Raw genomic sequence first — 27,748 nt, 5'->3', positions numbered from 1 at the left:
GGTTGTAATGACAAAAGTTTTTAAAAATTTTGTTTTCGAAAAAAGTAAGGATTTGTTCAAACTTGCCTTTTTCCAATAGAGATGTCACATTCTATTTTAATTTAACTAGTTTTGACGCTCTTTTATCTTTTATATAAAAAATTTTGACGTTGACACTACGAGTTTTCGTAACTTTTTTTTTTCATTTTTGCTGCCTTGTCCGATTGTTAGAATAATGGCTTACTAGTTACGACTCAAAAACCTAATTAAAGACGTTCAAAATAGGCGGAATTGATTTTTTTCTTAATTCTTTCTTTTTGTAGTCGTATGACATTCTGGATAACGATTGATCGCAATGGCAATGTATGAAGGATTAAATGAATCCACTCAATGATTTCATTTGATAGCTTATCGTTTTCATGACTCTGAAAATAATTAATTGCAATTAGTATAAACGTACATTTTACCCTACTTTTTTCTGGTGAAAAGCAAGTCACTTGGTTTAGTTTTTCTGATGCTTTTTGACTTTTCCATTCAGTCCTTTTCCTCAAAACTAGAAAGACAATGAGTTCTGGTCTTAAGTAAGGCTTCTTGATTTTTCTATTGATTTTGTTGTTTGTCAATTGTCTTACTCTCCCTAATGGCATGCATCCTTGGCTCTACGATGAGTAGGTTTTTTTTCAATTTGTTTAATGCTTTGAGTGGTTTTTTAATTGGACACACCAATTATTTTTGAACAATATACGAATTTTTGAAAGTTTTATATCTCTTTTGAAATTTTTGTGGGAACGCACATTACCGAGCCTCCTCGTTGAGTTAATATAAAAATGTTTGTAGTTCTTCTGGGCCGCAAAATTCATTGTAGTGTAAACGACGTAAGGATGTTTTTGTGGCTTTAGACAGAGAGTGGGTACGTGAACAACGAGATGACGGGTGCTGGTCTCATGGCACAGGATTTTACGCAGGAACCCACTTGGAAGGTGAGAGAATCACGATATTAGGCTAACAGATGGTTTTTTGGATCTACTCCGTTTGTGCCCCCCCCCCCCAAGTCGAGGAGTCCGCTCAAATTCCGCTCAAAAAAATGCAAGAGATAACCGGAATGAGCGGAATTTGACCGGAATGAGCGGAATCGATAAAAAATAATGCAAGAAATGAGCGGAATTTGAGCGGAATAAAAAATGCAAGGAATGAGCGGAATTTGAGCGGAAAAAAATGCAAGAAATGAGAGGAATTTGATCGGAATAAAAAATGCAGGAAATGAGCGGAATTTGACATGACCAAAAAATGCATACACTTTTAGCGGAAACATTGAACTTCCGGAAACAGGGAATGTATGTACATTAGGAGTTTCTGAAATGAACAACAATAGCGAAATTTTAAAGTAACGGTTTAAAGAATCTTTAAAAATTTTGAAATCATAACAACAGGAAACGCAGTGGTTTTAAAGTGGATCAACTTGAATCCAATCTCTCTTCTTATATATTATATCGAAAACTAGTATTCCTGCATAAAAAAGATCATTGGAACAGACCCAAATTGAGCTATGATCAGACTATCCAGACTGAAATGACCTCTGATCAGACTTTCCAGACCGAAGTTACCCCTGATCAGACTTTCCAGAACAAAATGTCCTCTGATCAGACCGAAACCAGACCATCGTCCAGACTATAGTGCGCTTAGCTGGCCAGCTTAGTGGGTGTATATTTTTTGCACCCCCCAGACGCACGTGCTATATTTTTACATACTTATTTATCATATAATGACACCTGCTCTGTAACTGAGGGTAGCAAAACGTACTGGGGGGCACAAACTGAAAAGATTCGGTTTTTTTACAAAACTTCAGCTTTTTTGGACAAACAAAAACCTAAACTTTATTTTTTTGCTTGAATGGAAAGCCATTTTTAGTCGATTGATTCTTCAGTTCAGGTTTACAACGCTCAATTCGAATGAATTCGTGCTGAATTTTTTAGTCAAAATGCTTGAGAAGCAGAAATAAATGTTCCACGCCAAGCAGTTTGTTGCTTCATTGCCAAATTATCTGCCCCCATATAAGCTAGACCAGAAAAATAATGTTCGCCCCCCCCCCACCAGTGTTTTTATGACCCCCAGTTACAAATTATATGTTGTTACATAGCACGTTTACTATGTAAAAAATAGCACGTGCACCTGGGGGTCATAAAAGATTCATGCTCACTAAGCTAAGGGGGGGGGGGGGCAGAACAGAATAGATCCGATTTCTGTTCAGAAGTTGGACTCGATAGCAGAGAAGGTTATTGAAGAAAATGTGCTCCTCTCGTCGGGTGGAATTGGTGGAGTGGGTGGAATGGGTGGACAACAACACATGTGGAATACTCCCAAGCTACTGGAACTGGACATTAATAGATTCATGATGGACCACAACAACATCATGTTAGTTGAACCCCAAAAGTGGTCCGCCCTAGTCGATTCAGGATGATAATCTTGCAGGATCTTGCACGATTATGCATAATCTTGCAAGATTAACAATATTTTGCAAGATTTTCTTGCAAAACTAGCATCTTCTTGCAAGATTAACTACAGATTTTGAAGACTTTTTTCGCTTCTTAAACCAACCCTGAACAAAAAAGCGCTGAAAAAGCCGCGGAAGTCATTTCCTATCCTAGTTTTGTGACAAAAGACACCGTTCCTATCCTAGTCCTAAGTCTTACGAGAAGAAACTCAGGAGAGCAGATAAAGTTTTAATTTAAAAGAAACAAAACAACAAAAAAAATTGATAAATGCAAGGCATCGAAAAACCAATCTATCACAAGAAAGCAACAGGAAATAGAAAATTCCCTTCGCTGATTTTCGTTCTTTTTCTCTTTGCTTTTTTGAACCCTGTTTATAATTCAATGTGACTGGAGTCAGTGAAACGACTTATTCCAAGAGAGAAAAAAAATGTATAAACTATATTGAAAATCAAGCTGCAAGTCTCTGCCTTATAATCACTGGCCTTATAATCACGTTTTTTGGTGCCTACGTAACTAGTCACACTAGATGTATGCAATATAGAATGAAGAAAGAAGTTATTGAATCGTTTTTCTGGAAATCATTGTTTTGAATACGTTATCAACGGTAATGTACATATGAAACTTTCTGTCTAACTGTTACTACTATTACTGTTACACTCCTGAAAGGAGATAGGATAAGAAATGTTTGAGAGTGACTGTCTTAAGGCGTCTTCCAGGCACGACAGAGTAAAGATACAATAAAGCAGGTTCTTCGATGTTAATCTTGCAAGATCTTGCAAGAGGATGTCAATTTTGCAAGATTTTGAAAAATTCTTTATTTATACATTCTCTTGGAAGATCTTGCAAGGTTAACATCCTCCTGCAAGATCTTGCAATATTAACAGATTAACATCTTGTATCGACTACAGCGGCCTTTCAACTGTTTTTCTCTGAAAAAAAATTTTAAGCCGTCGGATTTTGTGTTGACAGGAAAATTGTGTGACAGTTCACATTTAATATTAAGCCAAATTTGGCGAGAAAAACTGAAAAATTTCTGGGTGAAATTTTTTCTGCGTCGTGAGTTTAGCGGCAATTGAATCCTTAAATTTGGCTTCCTTTTTAAAATGTTGTGTACGTTGTTGAATTAGTGGTCAAATGTTGCCAAGGACAAAATTAATAAAGTAATTTTTTTTGCAGTTCAATTTTTTCAGCCCAAAACCTAAGAGTGGGTCTAAAATTGGAAAAAAATTACTATGAGTTCATCCTAATGCAGACCCTGTCACATCACTTTACTCTCTCGGACAAATCTACCCCCCCCCCCCCTCACTCCCACCCCCACAACAGAAAAAGAGGATATTCGCCCGGTGTTCAAGCACAAGCTTGATTTCCTTAATTTGTTTTGATTGATTGATGACTTCTGATTTGTTTTGATTTGTAAAATTTGCGGGTTTTATGTTTACCCACTGGTGCAACCTATCAATTCATTGTAATCTGGAAATCTCTTGTGAATAAGTAGTAAACATTGGTGACCCTTTTTTAACGACAAACACATTGAAAGCAACCAAACTTCTGAAATTGAAACACTGAAAAAAAATTTAACAAAATCAGGGAGTACTTTAAAAAATTTTCCCGGTTTATTATAATTTGTGGCAACTTTAGGTCACCTGTGCGGCACCTGAGCAACCGAAACAACAACAATTTGCCCAAACACCCACGCAGCTACCTCTCTGTATCAAGAACCCTCCCCCATGACACAACCCAACCATCAGCACTGCTCACTCCAAAACAACATCAACCACAAAATCAGAGGTCAACTCCCCCTCCCCATTCTGCGGTTAATCAGAAGCCTCCGTTAGGAGTTGATGGTTTGCAAAGACTACCGCCAATAACGAACAACTGAAATTAAATTCATCTATTCCGTAAATTTTACTAAAATTGGACAATTTATTCTTTAAAGTAACATATAAATTGAATTTTTAGGTTTCACTTCTAAGAATTAAATGAGTTATGAACTAAAATACGTTTGTTTTTGCGCACTTTAGCGCAAAGATAAAAGCGTAGCCATTTTCATATTTGTATCAGGGCGGAAAATTTTGAGAATTTCAGGTTGAATATGCTATTTGCAACTATTTTGAAGCTGAAAAAAGTAACAAATTTGTTATAAAAATTCTCAATGAATTTTACCCCTCCCCCTTCTGATTTTAGAGTTTTTAACGTCTAAGGTCTGATAAGACACTCGGGCTTTCTTCCAAGGCTCTTTCAATACCGAATCAGTACAAAACAAGTGTATCTTCAAGAATCAGCACTGATGCATGCAATTTCAGGTATGTTTCATAAAAAGTCGGTCCAGAGTAAAAGCCATAGTAAAATTTCAGACGGATTAATGTAATTTTAGAAAAAAACCATTTTAACTTTTTAAAGTTCTGTTTTTCGAGAATCAACGTGACGTAACAAATCGAAAAAAACGTTGTGAAAGGCACGTTCCGCAACACTCATTCCATACAGCACGCAAAAAATAGTCCTTACATCTACAGCATTATAATCCATATTATAACACTCACGTGCACATTTTAAAGTGCCGAAAGTCTGCAGTGCCAGAAGTTAAAAAGCCAGAAATTTCTACTTAGACAGAAGTTGACTTCAGTTCACTTTCATCATCTTAAAACGTGCGCGTTTTGTGTTTTAAGCATGATTAAGTGACTCTGCAGAAGTCACTTCGCAATTCTGACTTAATATCTCGAACAGCTTCGGGGTTCTCGCCCGGGTCGAGGTGTCACCGCCATTCAACGCAAAATTATGTAAGATAAGCGGTGAATGCGGAAATTTTTGAAAGATAAGCGGTGAATGCGGTGAAATTACATAAATCAGGCGCTGAATGCGGTGAAAAAAACCTTTATCGCCTGGTAGCGGTGAAATTACATAAATATTAAAATTGTGTGAAATCAGCAAAGAATGCGGTGAAATTAATGGGGAGTAAGGGATGAATTGATAGATTTACCCTCCCATTAAAACTACCCGTTAATCTCACATCTTTTTGACAATTTTTTCTAAGCGGTGAATTCATGTAATTTCACCACTAGAGTAGGGGGTGATCTTACAAAAAATCACCACATTTCACCGCTTAAATATGTAATTTCACCGCTAAAAATCGCAAATCTTACAAAAATTCACCGCGCATGTTTTACAGAAAATAGAGTGAACTTGATTTATATTCAATAAAAAATTGCGAGAAGTAGGTGAGAGATTGTGCAGTGTAAGAAGAAGTGGATGACACGCAGGAGGTGAGAGGTTCGAACCCTTGTAAAAGCGGTGTAAATACATATTTTAGCGGTGAATTGTGGTGAATTTTTGTAAGATCACCACTTTTTCTAGTGGTGAACTTACATAAATTCACCGCATTCAACGCATTTCAACGCCAAATTATGTACGAAATTTGCGGTGAAAAAACTAACTTTTCACCGCTCATCTTACATATTTTTTCTCGACCCGGGCGATAAACGCCAGAAGTTCTGTGACTTCAAGCAGAGTCACTTAACCATTACTTAAACCAACTCCAATATAGTTCGTATAAAGACAGCAAAATATTCAATGATTATTCGCAACTATGATATATCGCAATTCGGGTCTTTCGTATTATAGCTCTTCCTCCCCCGAAATTGATAATCAGTATCGCTAATCCTCCTAGATCAGAGGCCATAAGCGTTTAGCTACCCCCGTTACCGTAAATATAGCACAATCGGGGAGCGGCTATGTTGAAGGGGACTATAATGGGAAAGACCTGAAAGGCAATATAGTCTTTATATAACCAAACCCAATATAGCCCGTATATAGCCAAACCCAGTCTTTGATTTTTCGCAATTATGCTATATCGCATTTTTTTTTGTTCTTCAAAAACAAATTGCACCGAAAAAAAAAACATTTTTTTTTCAATGAAGAAAAGCAGAGACTAGAAAAACATATTGCCAAAAAGTTGAACTTTTTTGAATGACTTGACAAACTTTCTTCTTTTGAATTTTTTCATCTTACGATATTGAAAGATGAGTTTGATTTGTTTGACAATTATTTTTTTTGATACTGGTATGAATTATTTGATTTCTCAAATGGTCATACAGAGCTGATACAGAGAAAAAAACACTTAGTTCGTTTCTCAGGTGCTGATTCAGAGTAAAAGAAATAGTAATTTGTGATTTTTTAATTTATTCTAAAATAATTTTAATTGTTCTCAAACGCATTTTGAATCAGTTTTCTTAACCATGTTGGTCTTTTTATTGCAATTTTTTGTGTTATCTATTTTCAAATCTGGGCGGCTTCTTTGACCGGCTGATAAACTTTTGAGAAGCTTTGTCTACTGTTCTCGAAGTATCAGATTAACCCTTACTAGATAGCCTTACTGGTAACTTTAAGCAACTTTAAACCTATAAAAAATTAACATTAGATAATTTCAAAACAGCTCTAACAGTTCTTTTGCAAACGATTTTGTTATATGACAACACATGCTTAATAAAATGGAATCAACGCAAAAATAACGTTTTGTAGTAGCAAAAATACTTTCGATCTGTGATAGGGGGTCTAAGCAGGCTCAACTACTGTCAAAATGGCCAAGTACTGGATTCGGAGCAGCTTCTCTTACTTGCAAGCCTAGTCTGCTACCCATTTACACCAACTGATCCTAAGCTCAGGTTTTGGACATCACTTATAAAACGTTCTCACATTCTTTCTTGTTTCTCAATGCCTCACTTCTCTTGCCAAGTATTCGTTGAACAAATACAGTTTCTTGTCAAACTATGTCGAGCTTATCTTCTTAGTTTGTTCTCTCTCTCAACCTTCTGAAAATCTGGATTTAAAATACAACATAAGGAATCGTGCGAGTTTGTTTGTGGCACAAATTGCTGCAACGGAATGAAAAATAATAATTGGTTTGAGCCGAAAACTCTAATTATCGCCAGACAATTCTTTGAAAAAAGAATTGATCTGCGTTAAATACTTTTGAAAGCCTCATGATTCTATAGAAGACGAGATGGCTCGTCAATGATTGCAAAATAAGGAACATCTTCAAAATCCTGTTTTTTTAAAGAACAAAAGTCAACGGAAAACGAAGAGAAAGCATCAATTTGAACATCAGAGGAACAATACAAAATAAAATACTTAAATAGAGTCATCTCTAAGAAGATAATTTATTTCATAAATGTTTCTGATTGCATTAAAAGATACTGCAGAAAACGCAAATGAAAATGGAATCATATTTTCTCGGCATCGAATTATACTGTTTCTTTCAGTCTTCATCATCAAATTAGACTATTTGATAGCTGCAATAACTAGGGTAAATTAGAAATCCTAACTAAAATTTTTGAAGTCTGGTATTCAAAACCCAGGACAATTGCAAAGTTTCACAATGAAAAAAATTTTATTTAGGGTAGATAAAGTTTCACAAAGACGGATATAGTTGATTAATCTCATCAATATTGCTGAAAACGTGCCACCAAAAAATTGAACATTCAATCTATTTATATTATTACAGACCGAGCACAAACAAAAAATTGCTGACGAAAAATGCTCTTTTATTGATCAGAAGAAAGACTAATTTTGCTAATTTGATAAGTTTTAAGAAATTTTAAATCTTATGACAGAAATATGGAAAAAAACTTAGTTTTGATTTACGCAGTAATAGAACACATTGAGCTCAGACATTAAGATTTTGTTTTGAGAAACAAATTTTTGTCATATAGGATACAATTTTTAATTGCAAAGTTCTGAACTGACACTGTGTTTTTTAACATGTAGCTGAAGATGTAGCTCTTTTCTTGTTTTTTTTTAATTTAAAAAATCATGCTTTTTGAACCTATTAAAAAAACAAAGTGCGGATTCGATAATGCGGATTACTCGTTGCGCGAAATAAATGAAAACGGATATGAACAGGTCTTTGTTTTTAGAGTTGCTGAAAACGTTTTCACGAAATTCAAAGTCCACAGTCTTATAGATTGTGCGTTATGCACAACGCGAGTTGTCAAGTAAGCATCTGCAAAAGCAAAAGAGAGCCAACAGTCACAATTAATTTAAATTTGAATGGCATATTTTTTAAGCTTCGAACCAGTATTGTTTTTAATGATTTCGATAACATAAAATGATCATTGCAAATCAATTTAATTATTTTTCTGAGATTTTGCCACCTCTAAACTGCGATAGAAACTAAAAGTAAATGGAATTTTCATCACAATCAAAACTGATTAACTTTAACAGTACATGGAAACGACATTAGAAAGTTGTTTTAAAGTGGTATTTCACCAAAACAAGTTGAAAATTTTCAATCTGAACACATAACAAAATAAAACAATTAATTTTCTAAGACATCAAAACCACTTTTAAAAAAATCAACCCTCCAAAACAAAGAAAAATAATTTATAGAATTTCAAAAAATTCTGGTCAATAATTTGAGCACTTTAACTTTACTGAGGCACGAATTTCATGATCTCCATATGATGGGATTCTTTAAGACCATTTGCAAAAACGATTCTGAGAGCTTTCTAGAATCAGTTAGTGGAGCCAACAATAATTGTTTGGAAGTCTTGATTTGCACAATCATTTAATATAGTTCTTCGAGAAAAGCTATTGCCACAAAAATTCGAAGAAATTGATTGTTGAATATTTTTATTAATACTTTAATTTTTCCATTACAGTCATGTGTTTTGTTATTTTTAGTTCTTTAAATAAAGAATTATTCATTCACTTAATAGCAAAGCAGTATATTAACTCGTTTTCTCAATAGCACAGAATATTGGACGGATATAAGTTTCTTTATAAAATCAAAAAAACTTTAAAAACACCAAATTTGTTCTTACATATGGCTTTCTTTGAGAACAGTGCCCATGAAAGAAATAAATTGTTGACACACTAAGCAAAATAACACTCGTGAAAGTGATTAGTTTAAAATGCAGTTGCATAAGAGAAATTTTGAAACCAAAAAAATGGCATAGAAAGAAAGAGTAAAGCCTTTAATATTGGATAAGCAAAAACTCTATATACCAAAAATTCAATACAAAAATCCAATTCCAATCGTTCTGTAATAATGTGAAGGCTCACAGAAACACCATCATTAGATAAGTTAAAAACAGACAGCCTAATTAGTTATGTCCGGATAAAATAATTGAAACCAATTTTTTTGATGGACTAAAGCTTCAATTTCTACAGCCATGAGACACAACAGCAGAGATTAACAAAAATAAACACTCTTGTATAAGGTAACAAATTGAAATACAGTTGGAGAGGATGAGATTTGAAAAGCGGATAATCGAAATAAAAAAGAAAAAAGACCAACAATCATTCAGATTGGCTAAAAGTGACAAAAGGGCTGAAAGCTATTCAAAAGTTTTATTCTAGAATGTTCAACAATTTTTTTGAAAACTCAATAAAAAACTTAAACCTTCATTTAAACGGCAGGTAGATTTATAGGGTATATTGCGCTTAAAATGTTGAATTTATCTAAAGTTTATTCGATTCGGCGCCAAAGTGTCTAATAATTTGCTAATTGATCAAAAACGCACACAAAAATCTCACTAATATCCTGTTTAAGCAGTCGCTTACGTTTTCTAATTGGATTGATGTAAATTTATCAGACCAAGAAGGAAAATGAAGGAAATACTAAATCCCCCAAAATTTGACAATTTTCGTTAGTTGTTTGGGGAACCAATTGTTGGTTTCAAAAAACTTGGAAAAGAAACCTACTCCCCAAGATCTTTTTTGTGGTATCTTTCTTATCTTTCAGAAGTACGTAAGAAATGTTGTGAAGTTCACACAAGAAACGAAAAAGACAGCCTGACATAAATATTTTCCTCCTTTTTCATGGAAAATGTTGGAACAATAAAATTGTATTTGAAAAAGAGATGGTTTTCTACTCGCCGCTTGCTATGACTGCAATAAAAAAAAACTAATTTGTCTGACACTTTTTCTATTGTTTCTAAAGTAAATTGGTGCATCAGAAAAAGTCAATAACCAGACATTTTTTGGAAATATTTTGAAAAAAATTTGGAATAAAATGTTAGTTAACAAAAGGGAAAGTTTGTATATTAAAACATTGAGCAGGTTCATTCCGCGCAGCCCAGATTGAAAGACTCGTTTAATTTTCTGAGACCTTTGTGACATTTAGCTCAAATAATTTTTTAAAAAATGAACCGTGAAATATAAAAGTTGAAAAGTCATGATCTAAAAATGACCTTGTAATCTCTAAATACTCCTGCGTGATTCGTCAGCTGCTCTTTTTCTCAATTGATCGTTCAAATGGCAGGTTTTGTTTTATTCACTCAAAATAAACAAATATCAAAACTGTCAATAGAAAAATCACGCTTAAGTCCTGAAATATTAACCTGATTCAGTTTGTTAGTTCCCTAAAGTTCACTAAAATGTTGGGCCAAGTTAGTAAATATTTCGGTTTCGTTTTGGGTTTACTACTTTATGTCGGAATCGGGCTAATTGATACGTTCTGGACACCGTATCTTTCCACTGAGCTGACAAAATTAGGGTTTTCATTGTCAACAATTGGGTCTATTACATCAGCTAATAATTTCGCCAACATTTTATGTTGTTTTATTTTTCTTTTATCCGGACTTTCGGCACCCCGAAAATCGACACTATGTTTGGGCGCTTTTATTATGGGAACAACTTGTATAATATTTGGCCAGTTACCCAGTTTACTAACTAAATTTAACTTGTTAATATCAAGTTTGGTAGCTCGGTTTGTTATGGGAATCGGGTTTTCTTTTCTATGGTGCTCTGGGTCGCCAATTTTGGTTTCAATTTTCCCGGAAAACACTGGAATTGTGATGAGCTCTATAGTTATTTCCCAAGGAACGGGGGTTATTTTTGGGGCCCCGTTAGGCAGCATGCTCTACTCGTACGGTGGCTATTCTTTACCCTTCACAGTTTTTGGTTGTTGCCAGATAATCGTTTCCTTATTTTGCTATTTCGGTTTGAAGGAAAACTCCGGAGCAGGAATTAACAAACCTCGTAGACGAACGAATTCGGATTTAAGCTCTAGTTTGCGAAGCTTGCAGTATTTTATGTCGGATTTTGGTTTAGTAAGTGTTTGCATAGGCGCAACTGCGGTCGCAACGGCCTATTCGTTTTTGGCCATATCTGTGGCGCCCCATTTACGAAACCAATATAATGTCAACAGCGAAAAAGCGGGGAGGTATTTTTTATCGTTCACTGTAACCCGAACCATATTTGCGCTGCTGTTCGGTTATTTATCAGACAAAGGTTATTCGGTTGTTATTTACATATTTTGCGGGTGTTTTTTAAGCGCGTTAAGTTACGCTCTAATGGGTCTAGGTCAAATTGTATCAATTTTTAATACAGTTACTGCATTTGAGGTTTTTCAAGCAATTAACGGAATTGGAAGTGTTGGTGCGTTTGTTCCATTTATTAATGTTCTCAGCTCAATATCTCGACACAAAAATAGCGAAATTGAAACTCTTGTTTCACAGTACGCGTTTTTGTTTTATTTTCTGTGTTTCGCGAGTGGTAATTTATTCGGAAGTTATATCTTGGGTGGGTTTATTTTGGAGAATTGTGGGTTCTACAACGCATGTTTGATTGAGTCAGTTATAAGCTCATTTGCTGGTTTATTACCTGCAGTTTACCTTATAATGAAACAGAAACAGAAATATGAGGCCAAATTCGACAATGAAGAAATTGTATGCTTTGCTAATTGTGAGCCATGAGTTCCAAAAATTTATATTTTGTTTAAAATATTTAAAAAATAGGTAATATTTAGACAATTCAATTCAAAAAAAAATCTGGATTTTTGCGTAGAACGAAAGCGTGCTAGTGAATTCGACTGTTAGTCTTACTACTGTATTGCAGCTAAAACCCCTCAACAACTCAAAGACGCACTGCCAATATTTTAAAAAAATGACAATCTACTGATATTGCATACTATTTATTCTAAAAATATTTCTTTTTACAAAAAAAGTACCATGAAAATAGGTTTTGTGGAATCTGCCCGCAAAAGTCTTACGGTACCGAGTTTGCTTTCAATCGCGCCAAACCTCCCATTTATTTTTTTTAGAAATCAACAGCATTGCTGAAGGCATTTTGTCATTAAATTTTTCTGTTTTAGTTCAGAAATTTAATCAATTTATGACGTGATATTTTCAGATTTTTGATATGAAAACTCAATATTAAAATTGCGAAACCACATGTCATAGGTTGAGGCCAAAAAGGAGGCTTAATTTTTTTCCAAAACTTGTTACCACTGAAGTGTTTACCCGCACATACCGTCTTTATTTCACAACTACCAGGGGTTATTCGTTTCGTTCCCTGCAAAAAGGTTTCTTGTTCAATGAAATTTTTCTTTAATGTCGTATAAATTCTTAGAACCTCATCAGCAGAACTGCGTCAAGTTGCAGCTTGGTGCGTAAACAAATATTACTGAAACTCATGCTCGGCAAATTAATTCCACTCAACTTAAAAGGCCGCTCATATTTTGCTCGTAACAAATTGAACTAAATTTTGTTTAATTTTGCGTTCTACAAGATCAAGGTCTAAAGTCTCGGTAAATTTTTCAAAATCACTCTATTAAAACTGATTTCTCTAATTGCAACAAGCAAGCAAACTAAATGTTTTCTATAAGATAAATTTTGCCATTACCTTTGCCTCTTCAACAATTGTTACATTTTCTGGGTATAAATTAACTCTTATTTCTACAACAATTGAGCATGACCGAAAAATGCCTCGCAAGTCGCTATCAAATGACCAGCGATCGGTTGGCTTCTGCAGTAGCCAGCAGTGGCATAGGATTGCTAGTATTAGGGCGTGCATTAGGGGGGGGGGGGGAGAAGCGATGGGGTTTCCGTTGGCAGTAGTGGACACGGCATGCAAAATCGTCTAGTGGAGTGAGTGAGGTGGGTTTGGCTGGGGGTATAACTTAACTTTTACAATTAAGAACCGCCCTTCATGAATTTGTGTCTCTCCAAATGTTTTGATGACCGAATACTTAGAGACTGGTAAGTCGTAACGCTCTTAGGGGACTGCTCAGGCACTTAAGGCCTTCCGGGTTTTACCTGATTATGCCCATTGATAATGACGATAAACCATATATGTATGACGAAAAGTGGTCAAGCGAAAAATTGCAAAAATACTTCGTTTGAGTGAAATGAAAACAAACAACCGACTGACATCAGGCGAATTCCTCTCAAACGACAGGTGAGCGGTTGGCTTTTTCATTAGCTAGTTATATTTTAGTGAGGCTAGCTTTAGTTTAATTGAAGGGGCGTCACGTGAGCTTAGCGGGGGGGGGGTGGGTGTATGGGGGCAACACTGGGGGAGGGCAATGGTGGGGGGAATTGGCTGCACGGGTCCTGAACGATATGGGGGTTGAGTGAGGGGGGGCTTAGACGGGTAAGGCTCAAAGAGAAATTACTGCCAGCCGTGCTACCTGTTTATCCCGTTTTTGAGGACAAAAATTCAAATGGGTTAGACGAAAACTGGATTAAACAAGCGATAAAAATTGCATAAAAAAGACTAAGACTAATATAATTGGTACAAATTTCAAATAAATATTTTCTGTATTCTTTTCTGATTAAATTTTATTTCGACGGAAATTAGACGAAACAAATACTTGAACGCTTGACTTCCTATTTCGGGACCGCAGCTGGCAGATTGCCAAACTTGGCTACTATAGCTTATAAAAACAGAACTTAAATTGTCGAACTTGAAACATGACCGACCGACCAAATTTGTAATAATTGGTCTTGAATGCTAATAGTAGGAGATCTATTATAGCCTGCTGCAGTAAAGGGTAGCCTGCAGAATTAGGAATTTTGATGGGGATTACCAAGATTTTTAAAATGACGTCATTGGATGATGTTTTTATACCACTACCCGTATTATTTAAAGTGGAAAAAAGACACTACTTTTGGCACAATTTACATCTAACTTTAAGCAGTGAAGTACCACCAATTATGTTCAGCAGCTGAAAATCGTCTCAAGCTTCCTTCGAGAGCAAAAAAATATCAGAGAGAGCGAATTATTCCACAAATACCGTCATTTCACAAAACCTCAAATTTTGAAAAAATTCACACCCAAACATCAGGCCATATCTCGCTCTACTTCGTTTCCACTTTTCATTGCCTAGAGTTGATTATGAATTAACTCAATAACATAGCCGGCAGATTGCCGGAAAATAGCCGCGATAGACGGTTGGGGCCTTGAAAAAACTAAAGAGATTAGACAGACAGATCGACCACCAGTCCTTTAATAGACCACCAGCACTACGACTTTTTGGGTTAGCTTTAGACTGTCATTTTTATGAGACACATAAGCTCTAAGAAGAAAGTCCTAATAAGGCTTTTCAAAATTAGGATGTTTTCAGTTTGTGCCCCCTCAGCTTAGTGGGCGCATATTATTTGCACCCCTTAGATGCACGTGCAATAATTTTTACATAATGACTTACTATGTAATGGCACGTGCTCTGTAACTGGGGGGCGCATAACGTACTGGGGGCAAAAACGGAGATGCCAAAAATTAATATTCGAAATCAAAAACTCAAAGACTTAGAGCATATATGTTTGGTACTACTTAGATGCACACTATTGACTTTTAACAAGTGAATGTTCATAAAACTTAAAGTTCCATAAGTGAGTTCAGATGTCATTTTTTTGAGTGAGGTAAGTCATTGAAAAAGTCAATTCCAAGAAGTCAGGGTAAGACAAAACAAGAATCTGTTAGACGAAGTAAAAAAACATAGCAGGACAAGTCCTGAAATACAATCCAAGTAATTGAATGGAAGACAGACCTAATGAACCTGCCCAAACTTGACCAGCAGATCAATTGAAAAATTCCAGCCAACAAAGTTGAGAAACTAAAGGAATCAAACAAACTAACCAAAAAAACGATCATTGCTAAAACCCTTGAAGCTTTTAACTTGAAGGCCATATATGACTCATTTCAAAATACTCATTAACTCACGCAAAAACCTTAAAAGAGATGAAAACATTTTTGACTCTTGAGTTCTGTTTTGTAAACCGTCTACAACATTTAAAAAGTTTCGTTGGCCAGTAAGATAGTTACACTCAGGGAATGACAAAAAAATCGAAAAATTCGAAAACAATCGAAAATTTTAAATTGCAAGCTTTATTTAAAAAATTCCCTACAATTGTAAAATTAAAAAATTGGAAACTATTTTATTGCCCCTAGAAACTATGTAGTAACATACTAGCAAACCCTATAGGAGGTTCCCTGGCCACTGAATAAAAGTTTTCAAAATTTTAAAGAAAATTGCAACTTTATCAAGAAATTGGTAAGATATTAAATTGTTGAATACCATTCCATGGCCAAAAATATTTTCAGTAAACTGTTAGCAAACCCTAGATGAGGCTTCTTGCCCCCTGGGGCTGGAAAACTTGAATAATGACAATGTCAGAAAATTTAAAAAAAAAACCATGTTTGGAAAAAAAAATTGGTAAAATTCATGAAGTTAAAATGTTTAAAACCACTTCACCACCACTAGAAAGTATGCAATAACCTATTATTAAACCCCAGAGGAGCTTTTTTGACATCAAAGTCTGAAACAACTCAAATAATGACAAAAATTTTCAAACAATTTGAAAAAATTAGTATAATTTACCGTGTTTATGTTTGGAGTAGCAATAGATATAGCGCTTAAAGTGGCCGTAAAAGGCATTTACCTCTTGCAAGGGACCTTTCTCAACTTTAAAAAACCTCAATTTCAGACTGGTCTAACAAAAAATCCAAAAATGTCCAAAAAGTGCTGAAATTTTCATGATTTTAGGCTCAAAAACTCCCAAAAATGACATTTTAACCTTGAATTATGGCCTTCCCAGCAGCTTCACCTCTCTAAGCGCTTGAGGGACTACTAAACGCGGCTAAGGGCCTCTTATGAAACTTGATGCCCGCTGAGCTTTACCTGTCTATCCCGTTTTGAAAGCTCAAAGTCATGAAAAAAGGTGTGAAAACATCTTACAAAAATAAAAAAGACAGAGCACCAATACAATCCAATTCTTGGATTGTAAAAAAATTAGGAGCGCTATAATAGCCGCCTGGAATTGACGACGCGGCTATTAATAAACAATTGTTAACGGGTATCAAAATTTGCAGTGATTAATCTGAGATGCTTAATTTTTTGAATGCGTAAATATTGCAGTCTAACAAACAAAACTTCATCAATATTAAAGATTGCGTCAACTGTACATTAACATTATCTATCATTGCAGCAGGATATATGGATAAATGACATAGGCTCCAGGATTAATTGTTTTCTCGTAGCAATGCTGCATTTAAAGAATTCAAGAATCAACCATGGCAACTTCAGTCTTATAGTACCGTATTCCAATTTGAAAGACTTCGATTGTCAAAGCAACCTGAAAACAGTCAAATTAGCGTGAACAGAGGGGCATCATCAAGTTCAGGCCACAATATCATGAAGTTCAGTAATAATATGATGCATATTATTAACTTTTTTAATTACCCTGAACCCCAACAAAGAGCGTTGTTTTCATTCTCAAGATCTTTGAAAAAGTATTTGTTGCAAACTATGCTTGACTTGGCGCTTTGTTTTCAATCAAAATTAGTATTTAGAAACTTTATTCAATATTTCAATGACTCTTATAAATAACGGTTTTGTATTTGAACAAATTCACTTAAAGGCAATTACTTTACAACACAGTTGCAATCGATTTGATATCATAAATGTAGGGCAAAATATGAACACCATTGTTAGCTTTACTCACTCTAAGTTATGCTCATCTCTTTTTGCAATTTAGTGATCATTATAACCGTAAAAGAGTAAGTAAAGACAAAATTAGTACCTCAAAAATTTTGTTAAAAATTGAAAAAAGTTTCATATCCGAACAAGGCACTACAGTTACTGCAATTCAAAATAGCAGCTACTTTACATTGTTAATGGACAAGATGATTTTGTGTTCTCATGTTACATCATAAATTTGCCAAATCTAGAATCAAAGTGTGGAGATGACTTAATCTTAATGCTCTGGATTGTAGAAAACAAACAGCTACTTCAATTTCTGATCTGTGAAAAGTTGAATCTTTAGAAAACTTCACCCGAAAAAGAGGTTGACTAATTCATTATTGGAACTATGACAAACAAGCAGAGAAAGTATTAAAAAGCAAATATTACACTCTAATTGAAAAAATCAGCACGACCCTTCTGATGGATTCTCAACAAAAACGACTTCTGACATTAAAACGATTTATTTAAAGTTCGTCCGCACTTTCCGTAGTGTCATCATGTTGCAACGAAACCTTCTTCTTAGCTTCGGAAGCGGCAGCCAGTTCTTGTTGGAACGATGCCAGATCATTGATGTCGAAATGTTGCTTTGATCCGACTGATTTTTTGGACCCCATTGGAGCCCCTCCCACAGCCCCTTGTTGAGCTGCAGCAGCCAGTTGTGCATTAGAATGAAGAGCACCCGCAATAGACGAGCTTCGGGGTCGGTTGGCGCCCGATTTGATGGCGGAGAGCTTGAGGGGATCCGCAGCTGGTGGTGGGTTTCCGTGGGCAGCAACATTCGGGTGGGTCTGGGCTGAAGGATGGAAGGCCTGCGCCAGGATCAGATTCTCAATTTGCTCGTCCTGTTGACTGAAACAATCAATTATTTATTTTCAAATCTAAAAGAGGAATACAGACACAAACTTAAACCACTAACGTCGACGAATTGCTCTGAAAGGACTCATTATGAGTTCGCGTTAGTAGCAATTAACTTGAGCTTAGGACGGCTTGCCTCAATGGGTTTGGCTGGCGGTGGACGGAGTCAATTAGTCGCAGCTTATTGTGAGAGTCAAAAACAAAGGTCTAACAAATAAAAAATCTGCTCCCATTATGTAACACCTTATCAATTTGCTCCCGAGCAATTGAGTACCTTATCCAGAAAATCTTCGAAATTGTTTAAAACGAAAGTTTACCCAAAGAAACATAAACCGACAAATGTCGGAAGAATTGCTCTTGAACGACAGGCGAGGCAATTTAATTCAGGGGCTGTAGCCTAGATCAATTTTTTATGGGTGCAAAAAACCTGTCCCCGACGTGATTTGAACCTCTGACCTACCGTTCCACAGCCACAATTACTAATCACTGCGCTACAGATCACTAAATTCTCCTATTCTGCAACCGATTTTATATTGGCTTTACTTCGGAGCAATGTAGATCACTCAAAAATGAAGAACGAAAGCGTGAAAAAGTCACTTGAGAAGTCAAAGAATGTTCTAGAAGAAAAGCGCAAAATTGTCAAGCAAAAAATGTGCATAAAAAAAGACACACACGTTTACAATAATTGCTATGAACTTCGTTCAAGAGCAATTAAAAACAGAAACTCGCATAGTGGAGCTCCAAAAATCATTAAAAGAAAACTCTAGGATAAACACGACGGTTTACATCAATTTATGCGCGGGACGTTCATCATACACATCGATAAAAAAAAGAGAGAAACCAAAGATGAGATGCTGATGTTAGCATACTGCTTTCTGAAAAAAGCGAACGTGAAGGGCTGTTTTCAGTTCTCATGAAAATCAATAGACAAATGTATTTCCAATGCTACAATCGCTTTTGTGCTATCAACAAATATTACTTCGGAGTCTGAGCAATGAGCAATTGTTATCACTCAAAAATGAAGACAAGCGTGAAAAGGTCACTGTGCAGTCGAAGAACTTTCTAGAACCAAAGCGTAAAAATGGTCAAACAAAAATATTGCATAAAGAAGAAACGCATGTTTTAATAATTGTTTTAAATTTCGCTCGAGAGCAATTAATAAGAGGACCCAATAATGGAAACAAATGCAGTCAACTAAATGATTCTGAATTCAATGCAGAAGACATGACCTGCTAACGTCGGGCGAGCGGAGCGGGGGTAAAGCTTGTGGGGCTACGAACGGAATGAGGTGGATGGAGGGGGGTCTCAGAAGGTCGAGTTGCTGCGATGAATCGCATACTTAGAGACTAGTAAAGCTCTGAGGAGAGAAATGCTCGGCAACTTAATTACCTCCGGCGTTAACTGTTTGTCCCATTTTAGAGGACAGAAAGTCAAACGTTTGGTAATAAAACAAAAAAGACCAGCAGTATTAATATAAACTTCAACTTCTGCTACAAACTTCGTTGTAGAGTAATGAAAAATTTTCTTTTCAGAAAACTGCATAAAAATTTTGAATCTGTTCTGTTCCCCACGCCCTCCCTAGCTTAGGGGGGAATATACAAAATACGCCCCCACGGGAACTACTATGTTTTTACATAGTAGCGTGCTATGTACCCGCTCATAATTTGTAAGCTGGGGCAAAATTTTACATCGATGAACTTATTGGTTTGTCGTCCTTTGGTTGATCTTGCGAGAACTCAAATCGGTATATAAAAATCGAACACAAAAGACCAAAATAATATCTACGAATTTTGTTAGAGAACAATTGATAACCACATTTTAGCGACTGGCGAGGGTTTCGCTTTGTTGGCAGCTAGCTTAAGCACAGGGAACAGGGAGGTTAGCCTCGGAGAACGAGAAAAAAAGAGGAGTGGGGAGGGAAAAAGGTGCTGACCGGTATAGTTGTTGGAACGGGTGCAGGGGATAGGGTACACCTAGGGGACTCAAGGGCAGGCTATGTTACTGGTCAAACCTCGTCAATGTTAAACGTTTCAACCTCAAAAAGAAACGTAAGAAACTAAGTTACTGTCTTAGGTTGGAAAGCAAGTCAACGTTCAAAAACATAAGTCAATGTTCGATAAGCAAGAAGCGAAAGTTCAAGAAGCGAAAGTTCAAGAAGCGAAACTTGCTTCAGCTGAATAAAACTTGTAGAATATCAATACTCCTCTTCGAGTAGTAAAAAGACACTTCTACAATAATTGCTTCAAACTTCTTTCGAAGATAAACTGAATTCAATTGAAATATTCAGGACAATTTGTTAACCGAAAGGGTTTGCAAATCTAAATTATATTGATAGTCCCAATTTTCTATGGTCTGCTTTAACTAATTCATTAGTACCACTTGCGTAAAATTTCATATTTATCTTTAGCCACGCAATTTTACTACTTAAATCAGATCTGTAAACGGATTTAAAAATATTCTCGGCATGAATTTAAATCTTGTGGAACAACTGCAACTCAAATTGAGTAGGTCATTTGAGTTGACTATTATTCATAAAGCCATACCATGAGAATTCGAAACGCATTTTGAACAAGATTTCCACCAAAATAGACAGAATTAAGTCAAAGCGTCGTCTCGCTCTTACCATTGCCGTCTTATTCCCTCACAATATCCAGAAATCCGGCTATTTATTTCCAGGAGTAGGAAGATTAAGTTGCAACTCAGCGAATCAACCACAAGTTATTATGCTGTCATTATATCGCATAAACATGACTAGACAGAGTTAAGATTGAACATGCAAGATTGATTCACTCACTTGAAATGGTTCGTTCTTCTGGTAGTTGACGAATTCGTGCGGCTAGGTCTGGCCACTAAGCGTAATACAGTCCCACACAATCACACACACGCGAAATTTAGTCAAACACTTTTCATTTTGTACATAATTAACATTTACAGGTTATTATTTAACTCTCGAATTAAAAGCTAGTTAGTAATGAAGCACATGCGTTGAGCAACTCCTCGTTAGTTATGATCACTGTTTGAAGCACTGGGTAATTATTGGAATAAAATAGCAAAGGAAGGAAAAGAAAGAGGTTCAAGTCTGACCAGAGCGAATAATGGAGTAAAAATTAAGATTGATCGGCAAGAAGGATTTGGATCACATAGCGAAGAGGAGGAGGCTTAGTGGGAGCGGGGGGGGGGGGGGGGGGTAGTACGGGCCAAATAGGTATGGTAGCAATTTTGATAGACGAGTAAGAAAACATAGTAACCAAATAACAAGCAGAGGGCGGGGGGGGTTTATGGCGCTAGGAAAATATATAATTTTGGTATTGGAAGAATATAAATATACTTGACAGATATTTTTAATCTAAGCACAATTTAACAGCAAATTTGTACAACAGTTATCAATTCAGAAAAAAGCACTCAAGACATCGCCTTCAACAGGTGGTCAATCCGAGCAGAGGCAGGCATCCTTTCAAAATCAGAACAGAATCAATTAGTAATTTCTTTCAAAGCGTCAAAGCAAATAAACGGACAATTTGAGTTTCCTCCGTTTATCAAATAGGAATGATTTCAGGTCAGATGGATTGTTTTTGACTAAATTATGGATACAAAAGAGGAATTTGTTAGTTTGAAATAGCACAATTTTCACAATTCTGTTCAGCACCGTTGATGCTTTTTGGTTACCACAGTTCAATAATGCCAAAGTTAGTTTCACTAGTTATTTCAGCACACCCATTCACATTGGAAACAGTTGTTAAATTGGGTAATTTTGGGTGATGAGGCTATTTTTGTTTATTTGACAAGGGTGGCGATGATGGTTAGTTAGTCCATGCCATCAGCATCTTCGGGGTCTGAGGGTAGTCTGGTCTTCCGGTTAGAGCGAGAGGTTCCCCCCATTGTACTGTTCCTGTTAACATCAAACTCACATTCACTTACAAACTCTCACAAGTTACTTTTGGTCCACGAGTTAAATCAAGCGTTATCAAACACACAACATTGCTGAGTACTATCTCCGAGTCTTAACTGGCATTTCGCTTGAAAATATCTAGTAATTAGTTCTTAACTGATTCAATAATCCCATTCGCTCGCAAATATTCTTCATTTAATGTGTTAAAGGGGATCTCTGAGTTTCCTTGGTGTCAGGACCAAATACCCAATGTGCCAAAATACCCAATATTTTACCCTATTATTAACCCATAACAAAGTAGGTGAGATAACTTATAATGTAATGAAGTAAATTTACTGGAGTAGTTCATTTTGTCATACGTTTATAAATGCCAATTCAGACCTGGAAATAATCTTCGAAGTTGCTGCGATGCAAATCATGCAAGCTTTAAAGCCTTTCTTAACGTCCAATTAGTTGACAACACAGATTCGTTTGTAAAAAAACTGAAATTATCTTCACCGCTCGTCGAAAACCGATAACGCTCGGAAATCAGCACAACATTTTCTTGAAATAAGAGCAGATCTCAGAAGACGAAAGACAAAATTGAGCTTTTTTAGGCAACGCAAATAATTGGGAATGAATAACAACATCGGGTTTTCCTCATCCCTCAATTTTGATTGAACATCCGTCTTTAAATTAGCAATTTGCTTGAAGGGCTGGAAATTTATGTGGAAAATAAACTAATTCTAGGGTAGCCATTGCACTTCCACTTACTGACAATCCTGAACTGTTTCAAGAATAAAGAACATACCCGGCAGACTGCCGAAAAATAGCCGACATTGATTCCCATAAACCCCTTGAATTGAAAATGGAAAATAAAATTAACTGTATAAAAAGGTACCAACAAAAAGCTAGTTATTTTGATTGTATTTTGTAGCTAGACATGACCCTTTTTCTTAATGAGAGGATACAGTGATTGGTATCCATAGCAATAAACATTAGACCTGTCAACCAAGACTAATTAGAACAAACATAGGGTTCAACTAAGCTCAAACACAGGTCATATATAACTGGGCTTCATATCTTCTAACTTTGATTTTAGTTTCCGTTCATTTTAGATAGACAGCTATACTGGATAAATGCTGATTAAAAGCACTTTCAGCATAATGAGAGAAGAATAAAAATAGGCTAAAGAAGTTGGAAAGATTTTACGTCAAATATCAGAAAAGCGAAATTTTTGTCTAGCGAGGTAAAAAAAAAACAGCAAGACAAATCCTGAAATGCAATCCACAGAATTGAATGAATTGAACAATATTAGGAGAAAACTATTGGCATTTAATTTGAAGATTGTTTTTGTACCAGAGTACTGAATACCAAAATTTTAAAGTAAAAAACAAGAAAGCGAGAATAAAAACTTGGCCTTTAAGAGAACACATGATTGACATATAAGAGGTCAACAGAGGCAGCCAAAAACATAAATCAATGTCAAAAACTTCATATCAGCGAAAACAAAAGATTCACTGCCAATTCCTGGTGTTCATGTCTTCGAAACCAACAATGTAACGCTAAAACTGGAGCAAGAACCAGCTCCAAGCTCAAATGAGGTTCACCTGACAGCTTGAAATCTACAATTTCAAACACGAAAAATGCAAGTAAAAATCAATGCGAACTGGTCTAATCTTTTGATACGTAAATACTTCAGAACCGATGAACACACATAAAAAACCAGTCTAGTAGAAAATTAGAAAGACATTTTATAGGCAGAGGCGAAAAAAAACAAAAATAGTTTTTGGAAAATTTGAAGATTAATATTTGAAACTAGCGCAAACTGAAACAAAATCGTTGAAGTTCTTGCAGCTAATATCTGAAAAGCAATTAGGCGCTGTCAAAATCTAATCATAATCACCTACCCAATTCACGAAAAAGTGTCATGGGTCACTATTAGTCAAAAACTTCAAAACACGACAAACAGTTTTAAAGGTTGATCATAACCAAAATTGACAAATACATATACCTCAAGACTTGAAACAAAATTTAGATTGTGCGAGACCCCTAGGGACTGTCACCAACTCCTATTGAAGACCCATTCAAAAATATCCAAAAACTTAAGGGTGCACAATATGGTGGCTCAAAAACGTCAAAAAGAGACTTTCACCTTGAACTTAGGCCTATCCACCAGCAAATACATGACAAAAGGCATTTGAGAGACTACTAAAGCCAACTGAGGGACTCTTAAAATTTAATTCACTCTGGGCTGTGCCCTGTTATCCCGTTCTGAAAGAAAAGTTATAAAAAAATGTGTGATCACATCTTAATTCTGGGAAGCTCGAAGCAATTGGAGATCGAATTACCACCAGTTTTGCAGATCTATACTTTCTATCTTTTTTTTCTACCACAATTTTGCTGTTACTTTACTCAAATAAAAAAATATTCAGACACTGTGATTTCTTAACTTGATTTGGACGAACACTGCAACTTAAGATTAGTCTCCATCGAATGTCCTAAAACATTCCAGTACAATGATACATCTTCGATTGACCTTGAGTCAAAATCAAAGCAATTTTTGGGAGCTGTTAGTTTAACGACAATGTTTTCACGAAGAGTAACAAAACCTCTCTCAAAATAAAAATGCCGTCAAGCACAAGCACGCAATTCAGAATAAATGAATGAACAAAGTAATTTGAGGTGAACGTGCAAAGGGCTGTCTTGGAAACAAAAATAAATGAAAACATCCGGAAGAAATCCTAAAATTCAAGCGCGAGACCGCAACAGACTAACGTCGGACAAATTGCTGTCAAATTATTATTGCACAATTAGGGGGAGTGGCATAAAAGCAAGCACACGTGGGTTCAATCCTACAAAAACAGCTTTCACATGAATTTATACCACCACGTCAGCTGTGGTGGAAAGTACACTTAGTTTAGTAACGCTCTCAGGGAACTGCCTGGCGAATGAATGCCTTCGGCCTTTACCAGTACTTCCGTTTCTCTAGAAAAAAACTCAAATGGGTCAGACAAAGAAGAACAACAGGAGCTATAAAATAGATGTGTTTGAGTATAATTTAAAACGTGGAAGATATGTCAAAATTCCAACATTAGCGCGCTCAGCTAGCGCTTTCTCATCTAATATGACCGTGAATGGTGAGTGGCAAAATAGTGGCTTATTAACAGCAAAATGTGGTCAAATAGAACCCTCTAATGAATTGACAGCTTTTCTGCGCGACATACAGCGAAATAAGAGCTTCATTAAAGCCTCGCGTAACTTAAATTGGGCTTTCAGTTAGTCTTTTTGGGTTTTAAGAGTGTTAAGAATCATAACTTAGAACATCACGGCCAGTTCAGTTCATTTTCCACACAACTTTCAATTTTCCCGTGTACCAAATTGAAATCGGCAGCAGCGTAGCATAGATGAGAAATCAATAAGAACCCCAAAAATGTCGGTTCTGGTGCTTAAACAGCTGCAGCTCACAACAACTTTGTACGGCGATTGTCAATCAGTCAGGAAAGCAATGGCGCTTGTGCTTTTGTAGTTACCATACAAAGAGCATGTCAAATCTTTCCTCCTTTTTTGCCGCTACTAAAGACACATTAACAGCATAGGAACTAATTCGAACGGGAACTAGAAGAGAAAAACAGGTCAACATAGAAACTAGTACACAGATGTAGAATCTGTAACACCCAGCAAATTAACTGGAATCGGTTAAACAATTAGGGTATTTACTCAGTTATTGTTTCTCATGGTAGAAGTATCAGTTAAAACCAAACCGCATGTTTTTGCAATTTTACAGGATTTTTTTCAGCATCTTGTTGCACGGTGCAGTTAAACAACCATAAAAGGCATGTTATTAACAATCTCAAGTCCACACGCTAACCAACCATCGCATTCTATAATGACCACTAATAACATAAAGCGGGGAAACAAAGGCACTAAATATTAAATGAAGGGGAGTTTAGCTCAATTTGATAGGAAATAAACTAACATCGAATTGAGGCAATTTCGGGAACAGTTTCTAATCCAGTAATTTTTAATGATCATTATGATTTTTATGGAGCAAAAAATTTCCGCAAAAGGGCATTACTGTTGCGATATAAAGGGCAAAAAATCACCCAGCATGCAAAATTAAAACCACATGTCTTTTAATGGGGAAATAGTAGCAAAATTTATAGTAGTGAAATAGTAAAAAAAATGAAATGATTTTTATAAACGAAATTGATTGCCGTTTTTTTACAATTTGTGCTTGAAAGATTTGTAGTATGGTTTTGTTACTAGTATATTTAACCGCATGGTTACTTCCAAGCAGGTTAAATATACTTTTTCGCAACAAGGAAACTTTAATTTCCTTGTTGCGAAAAAAAACATTAAATTGCTTTAATATTTCAGTGTTCAACTTTTGAACCGGTTAGTTATAAATTGGTTAGATCTGAGCATGCAAAAGATATGATGCATTGTCACACCACACCAGTTGTTTCACATTTTTGTCATGTTCTCAGCACTCTTCATAAGTCAGAATAGAACTATTTAAACTATACCAAATAAAGAATTCTTCACTTCTGCAAAAACGAGAACTGACTCATTCAAGTATCGTCACAAAGCAAAAATAAAAATAGAAGCGACTTCAAAAATAGATCTAATTTATCACCTAGAACTTAATGTACTCTGTTAAAATTGAGCTTTCGTGTGAAATGACAAACAGACATTTTTTCCCGATGGTCCTAAATTTAAGGTGACTTTCTGAATATCGATTCTTCCCCATTTAGCCTTTTTCAATGATAAATGTACTGAACATCAAATGTAAGTTAGCAACTTATGGTTTAACGAAGTAAAAAGTCAAAGTTTGACCTGATATTAAACCAACTTTTGGAATTCAGATGATAACGTAGTGGTAACATACAAGATACCCCAAGGCAAAGTTTGATGAAAAACATCCATAATTCACAGTCGCAGAAGTTGGTGTTAAATCAGTTCAAAATAGTTTTCACTTCTTAAAACTAGCGAACTTACTTTTGACACTCAGAATATAACACAAAAGCAATCAACAAATTAACAAATTAACACAAAGGCGCTATAAAGAATGGGGTCTATTCTGACAACCCCCCCCCCCCCCGGAGTTTTTATGACCCCAGTTACGTAGCACGCTAATATTGCTACTGTGTAAAAATTAGTACGTGCGGGCAAAAAGTACGTGGGGGTGGGGCAAAAGATATATTAGCTGGGGCGGGGGGGGGGGGGGAGGGAGGGGGAATAGCTCTAAGAATGGAACATCAATAATTCCGCTGTGAACATATCTTTAAGTCAACAATCGTTTCTTTCTGCAGTCATTACATAATGCAGGCAGTAATCCAACACATATTGATCAGTCCATTACAAAAAAGAGAGTACACTGTAGCTCATCTGTATACCTGTATGAGTAGGTGCTACCCCTGAAACGACTTGTATGTACAGAGTTTATCCAAGTCAAGTGCCTTAGGTACAAGCATAGGTACAAGCAATCTTTGCTCAGAGATACTATAAAACGTCGCAAAGCGCGACTATTCTCAGTGTGATGTCAAATTAATGTGTCAATGTGAATTGCTTTCCTTATAGTCAAAGTACACCCGTTAAAAAATGAACGTTTAAAAAGCAAAAATTACACAGTGAACGGCCTGTTTTAGAAGAACATTTTGAGTACCGATTACCGTTTCCTCCAAACTTCATATGAATCGACTGGGAATCGATAATTTTAATTGCTCTATAAATACAGACCCGGCAGACTACCAGAAAAAAGCCGCCGTTGATTCCCATAACCCCGCTTGGGATTGAAAAAAAATGAAGAAA

At 35.9% G+C, this 27,748-nt stretch overlaps 3 protein-coding genes across 12 annotated transcripts in view; 2 read left to right on the top strand and 1 right to left on the bottom strand.

Annotated features, from left to right (window-relative positions):
• Positions 1–4,436, top strand: part of LOC142351616 (uncharacterized) — a 117,690-nt gene extending 113,254 nt beyond the window's left edge. The window contains exons 39-41 of the mRNA XM_075403754.1: positions 879–959; positions 2,228–2,391; positions 4,110–4,436. Of these exons, the coding sequence (XP_075259869.1) occupies positions 879–959; positions 2,228–2,391; positions 4,110–4,350 (486 nt within the window). The 3' untranslated portion in view covers positions 4,351–4,436. The remainder of the gene's footprint in view (positions 1–878; positions 960–2,227; positions 2,392–4,109) is intronic.
• Positions 4,437–10,807: 6,371 nt separating this feature from the next.
• Positions 10,808–12,163, top strand: LOC142351615 (MFS-type transporter SLC18B1-like). Its single transcript, XM_075403753.1, has one exon. It carries the CDS (start codon positions 10,844–10,846, stop codon positions 12,161–12,163), a length of 1,320 nt encoding a protein of 439 aa, XP_075259868.1. The 5' UTR covers positions 10,808–10,843.
• Positions 12,164–17,028: 4,865 nt separating this feature from the next.
• The window catches only part of LOC142351925 (uncharacterized), a 91,325-nt gene continuing 80,605 nt past the window's right edge, over positions 17,029–27,748 (bottom strand). For 6 of the 10 annotated variants that reach the window (XM_075404185.1, XM_075404183.1, XM_075404188.1 and 3 more), the window contains one exon: positions 17,029–18,060. In XM_075404185.1, coding sequence (XP_075260300.1) covers positions 17,676–18,060 — 385 coding nt within the window. In that variant the 3' untranslated portion in view covers positions 17,029–17,675. Of the gene's footprint in view, positions 18,061–20,860; positions 21,956–25,467; positions 25,511–27,333; positions 27,355–27,748 lie in introns of all 10 variants that reach the window. The other 4 variants (XR_012760981.1, XR_012760979.1, XR_012760982.1 and 1 more) reach the window with 4 other exon arrangements.

The sequence above is a fragment of the Convolutriloba macropyga genome, chromosome 13 (genome assembly GCF_964194025.1).
Source record: "Convolutriloba macropyga chromosome 13, txConMacr16.3, whole genome shotgun sequence".
Classification (NCBI taxonomy): Eukaryota; Metazoa; Xenacoelomorpha; order Acoela; family Convolutidae; genus Convolutriloba; species Convolutriloba macropyga.
Note: the sequence above shows the minus strand (reverse complement) of the source record. Positions and strands in the feature narration are given on the sequence as shown.

Coding starts and splice junctions, on each gene's coding strand:
- LOC142351615 (XM_075403753.1), top strand. CDS start 10,844: ATGTTGGGCCAAGTTAGTAAATATTTCGGTTTCGTTTTGGGTTTACTA.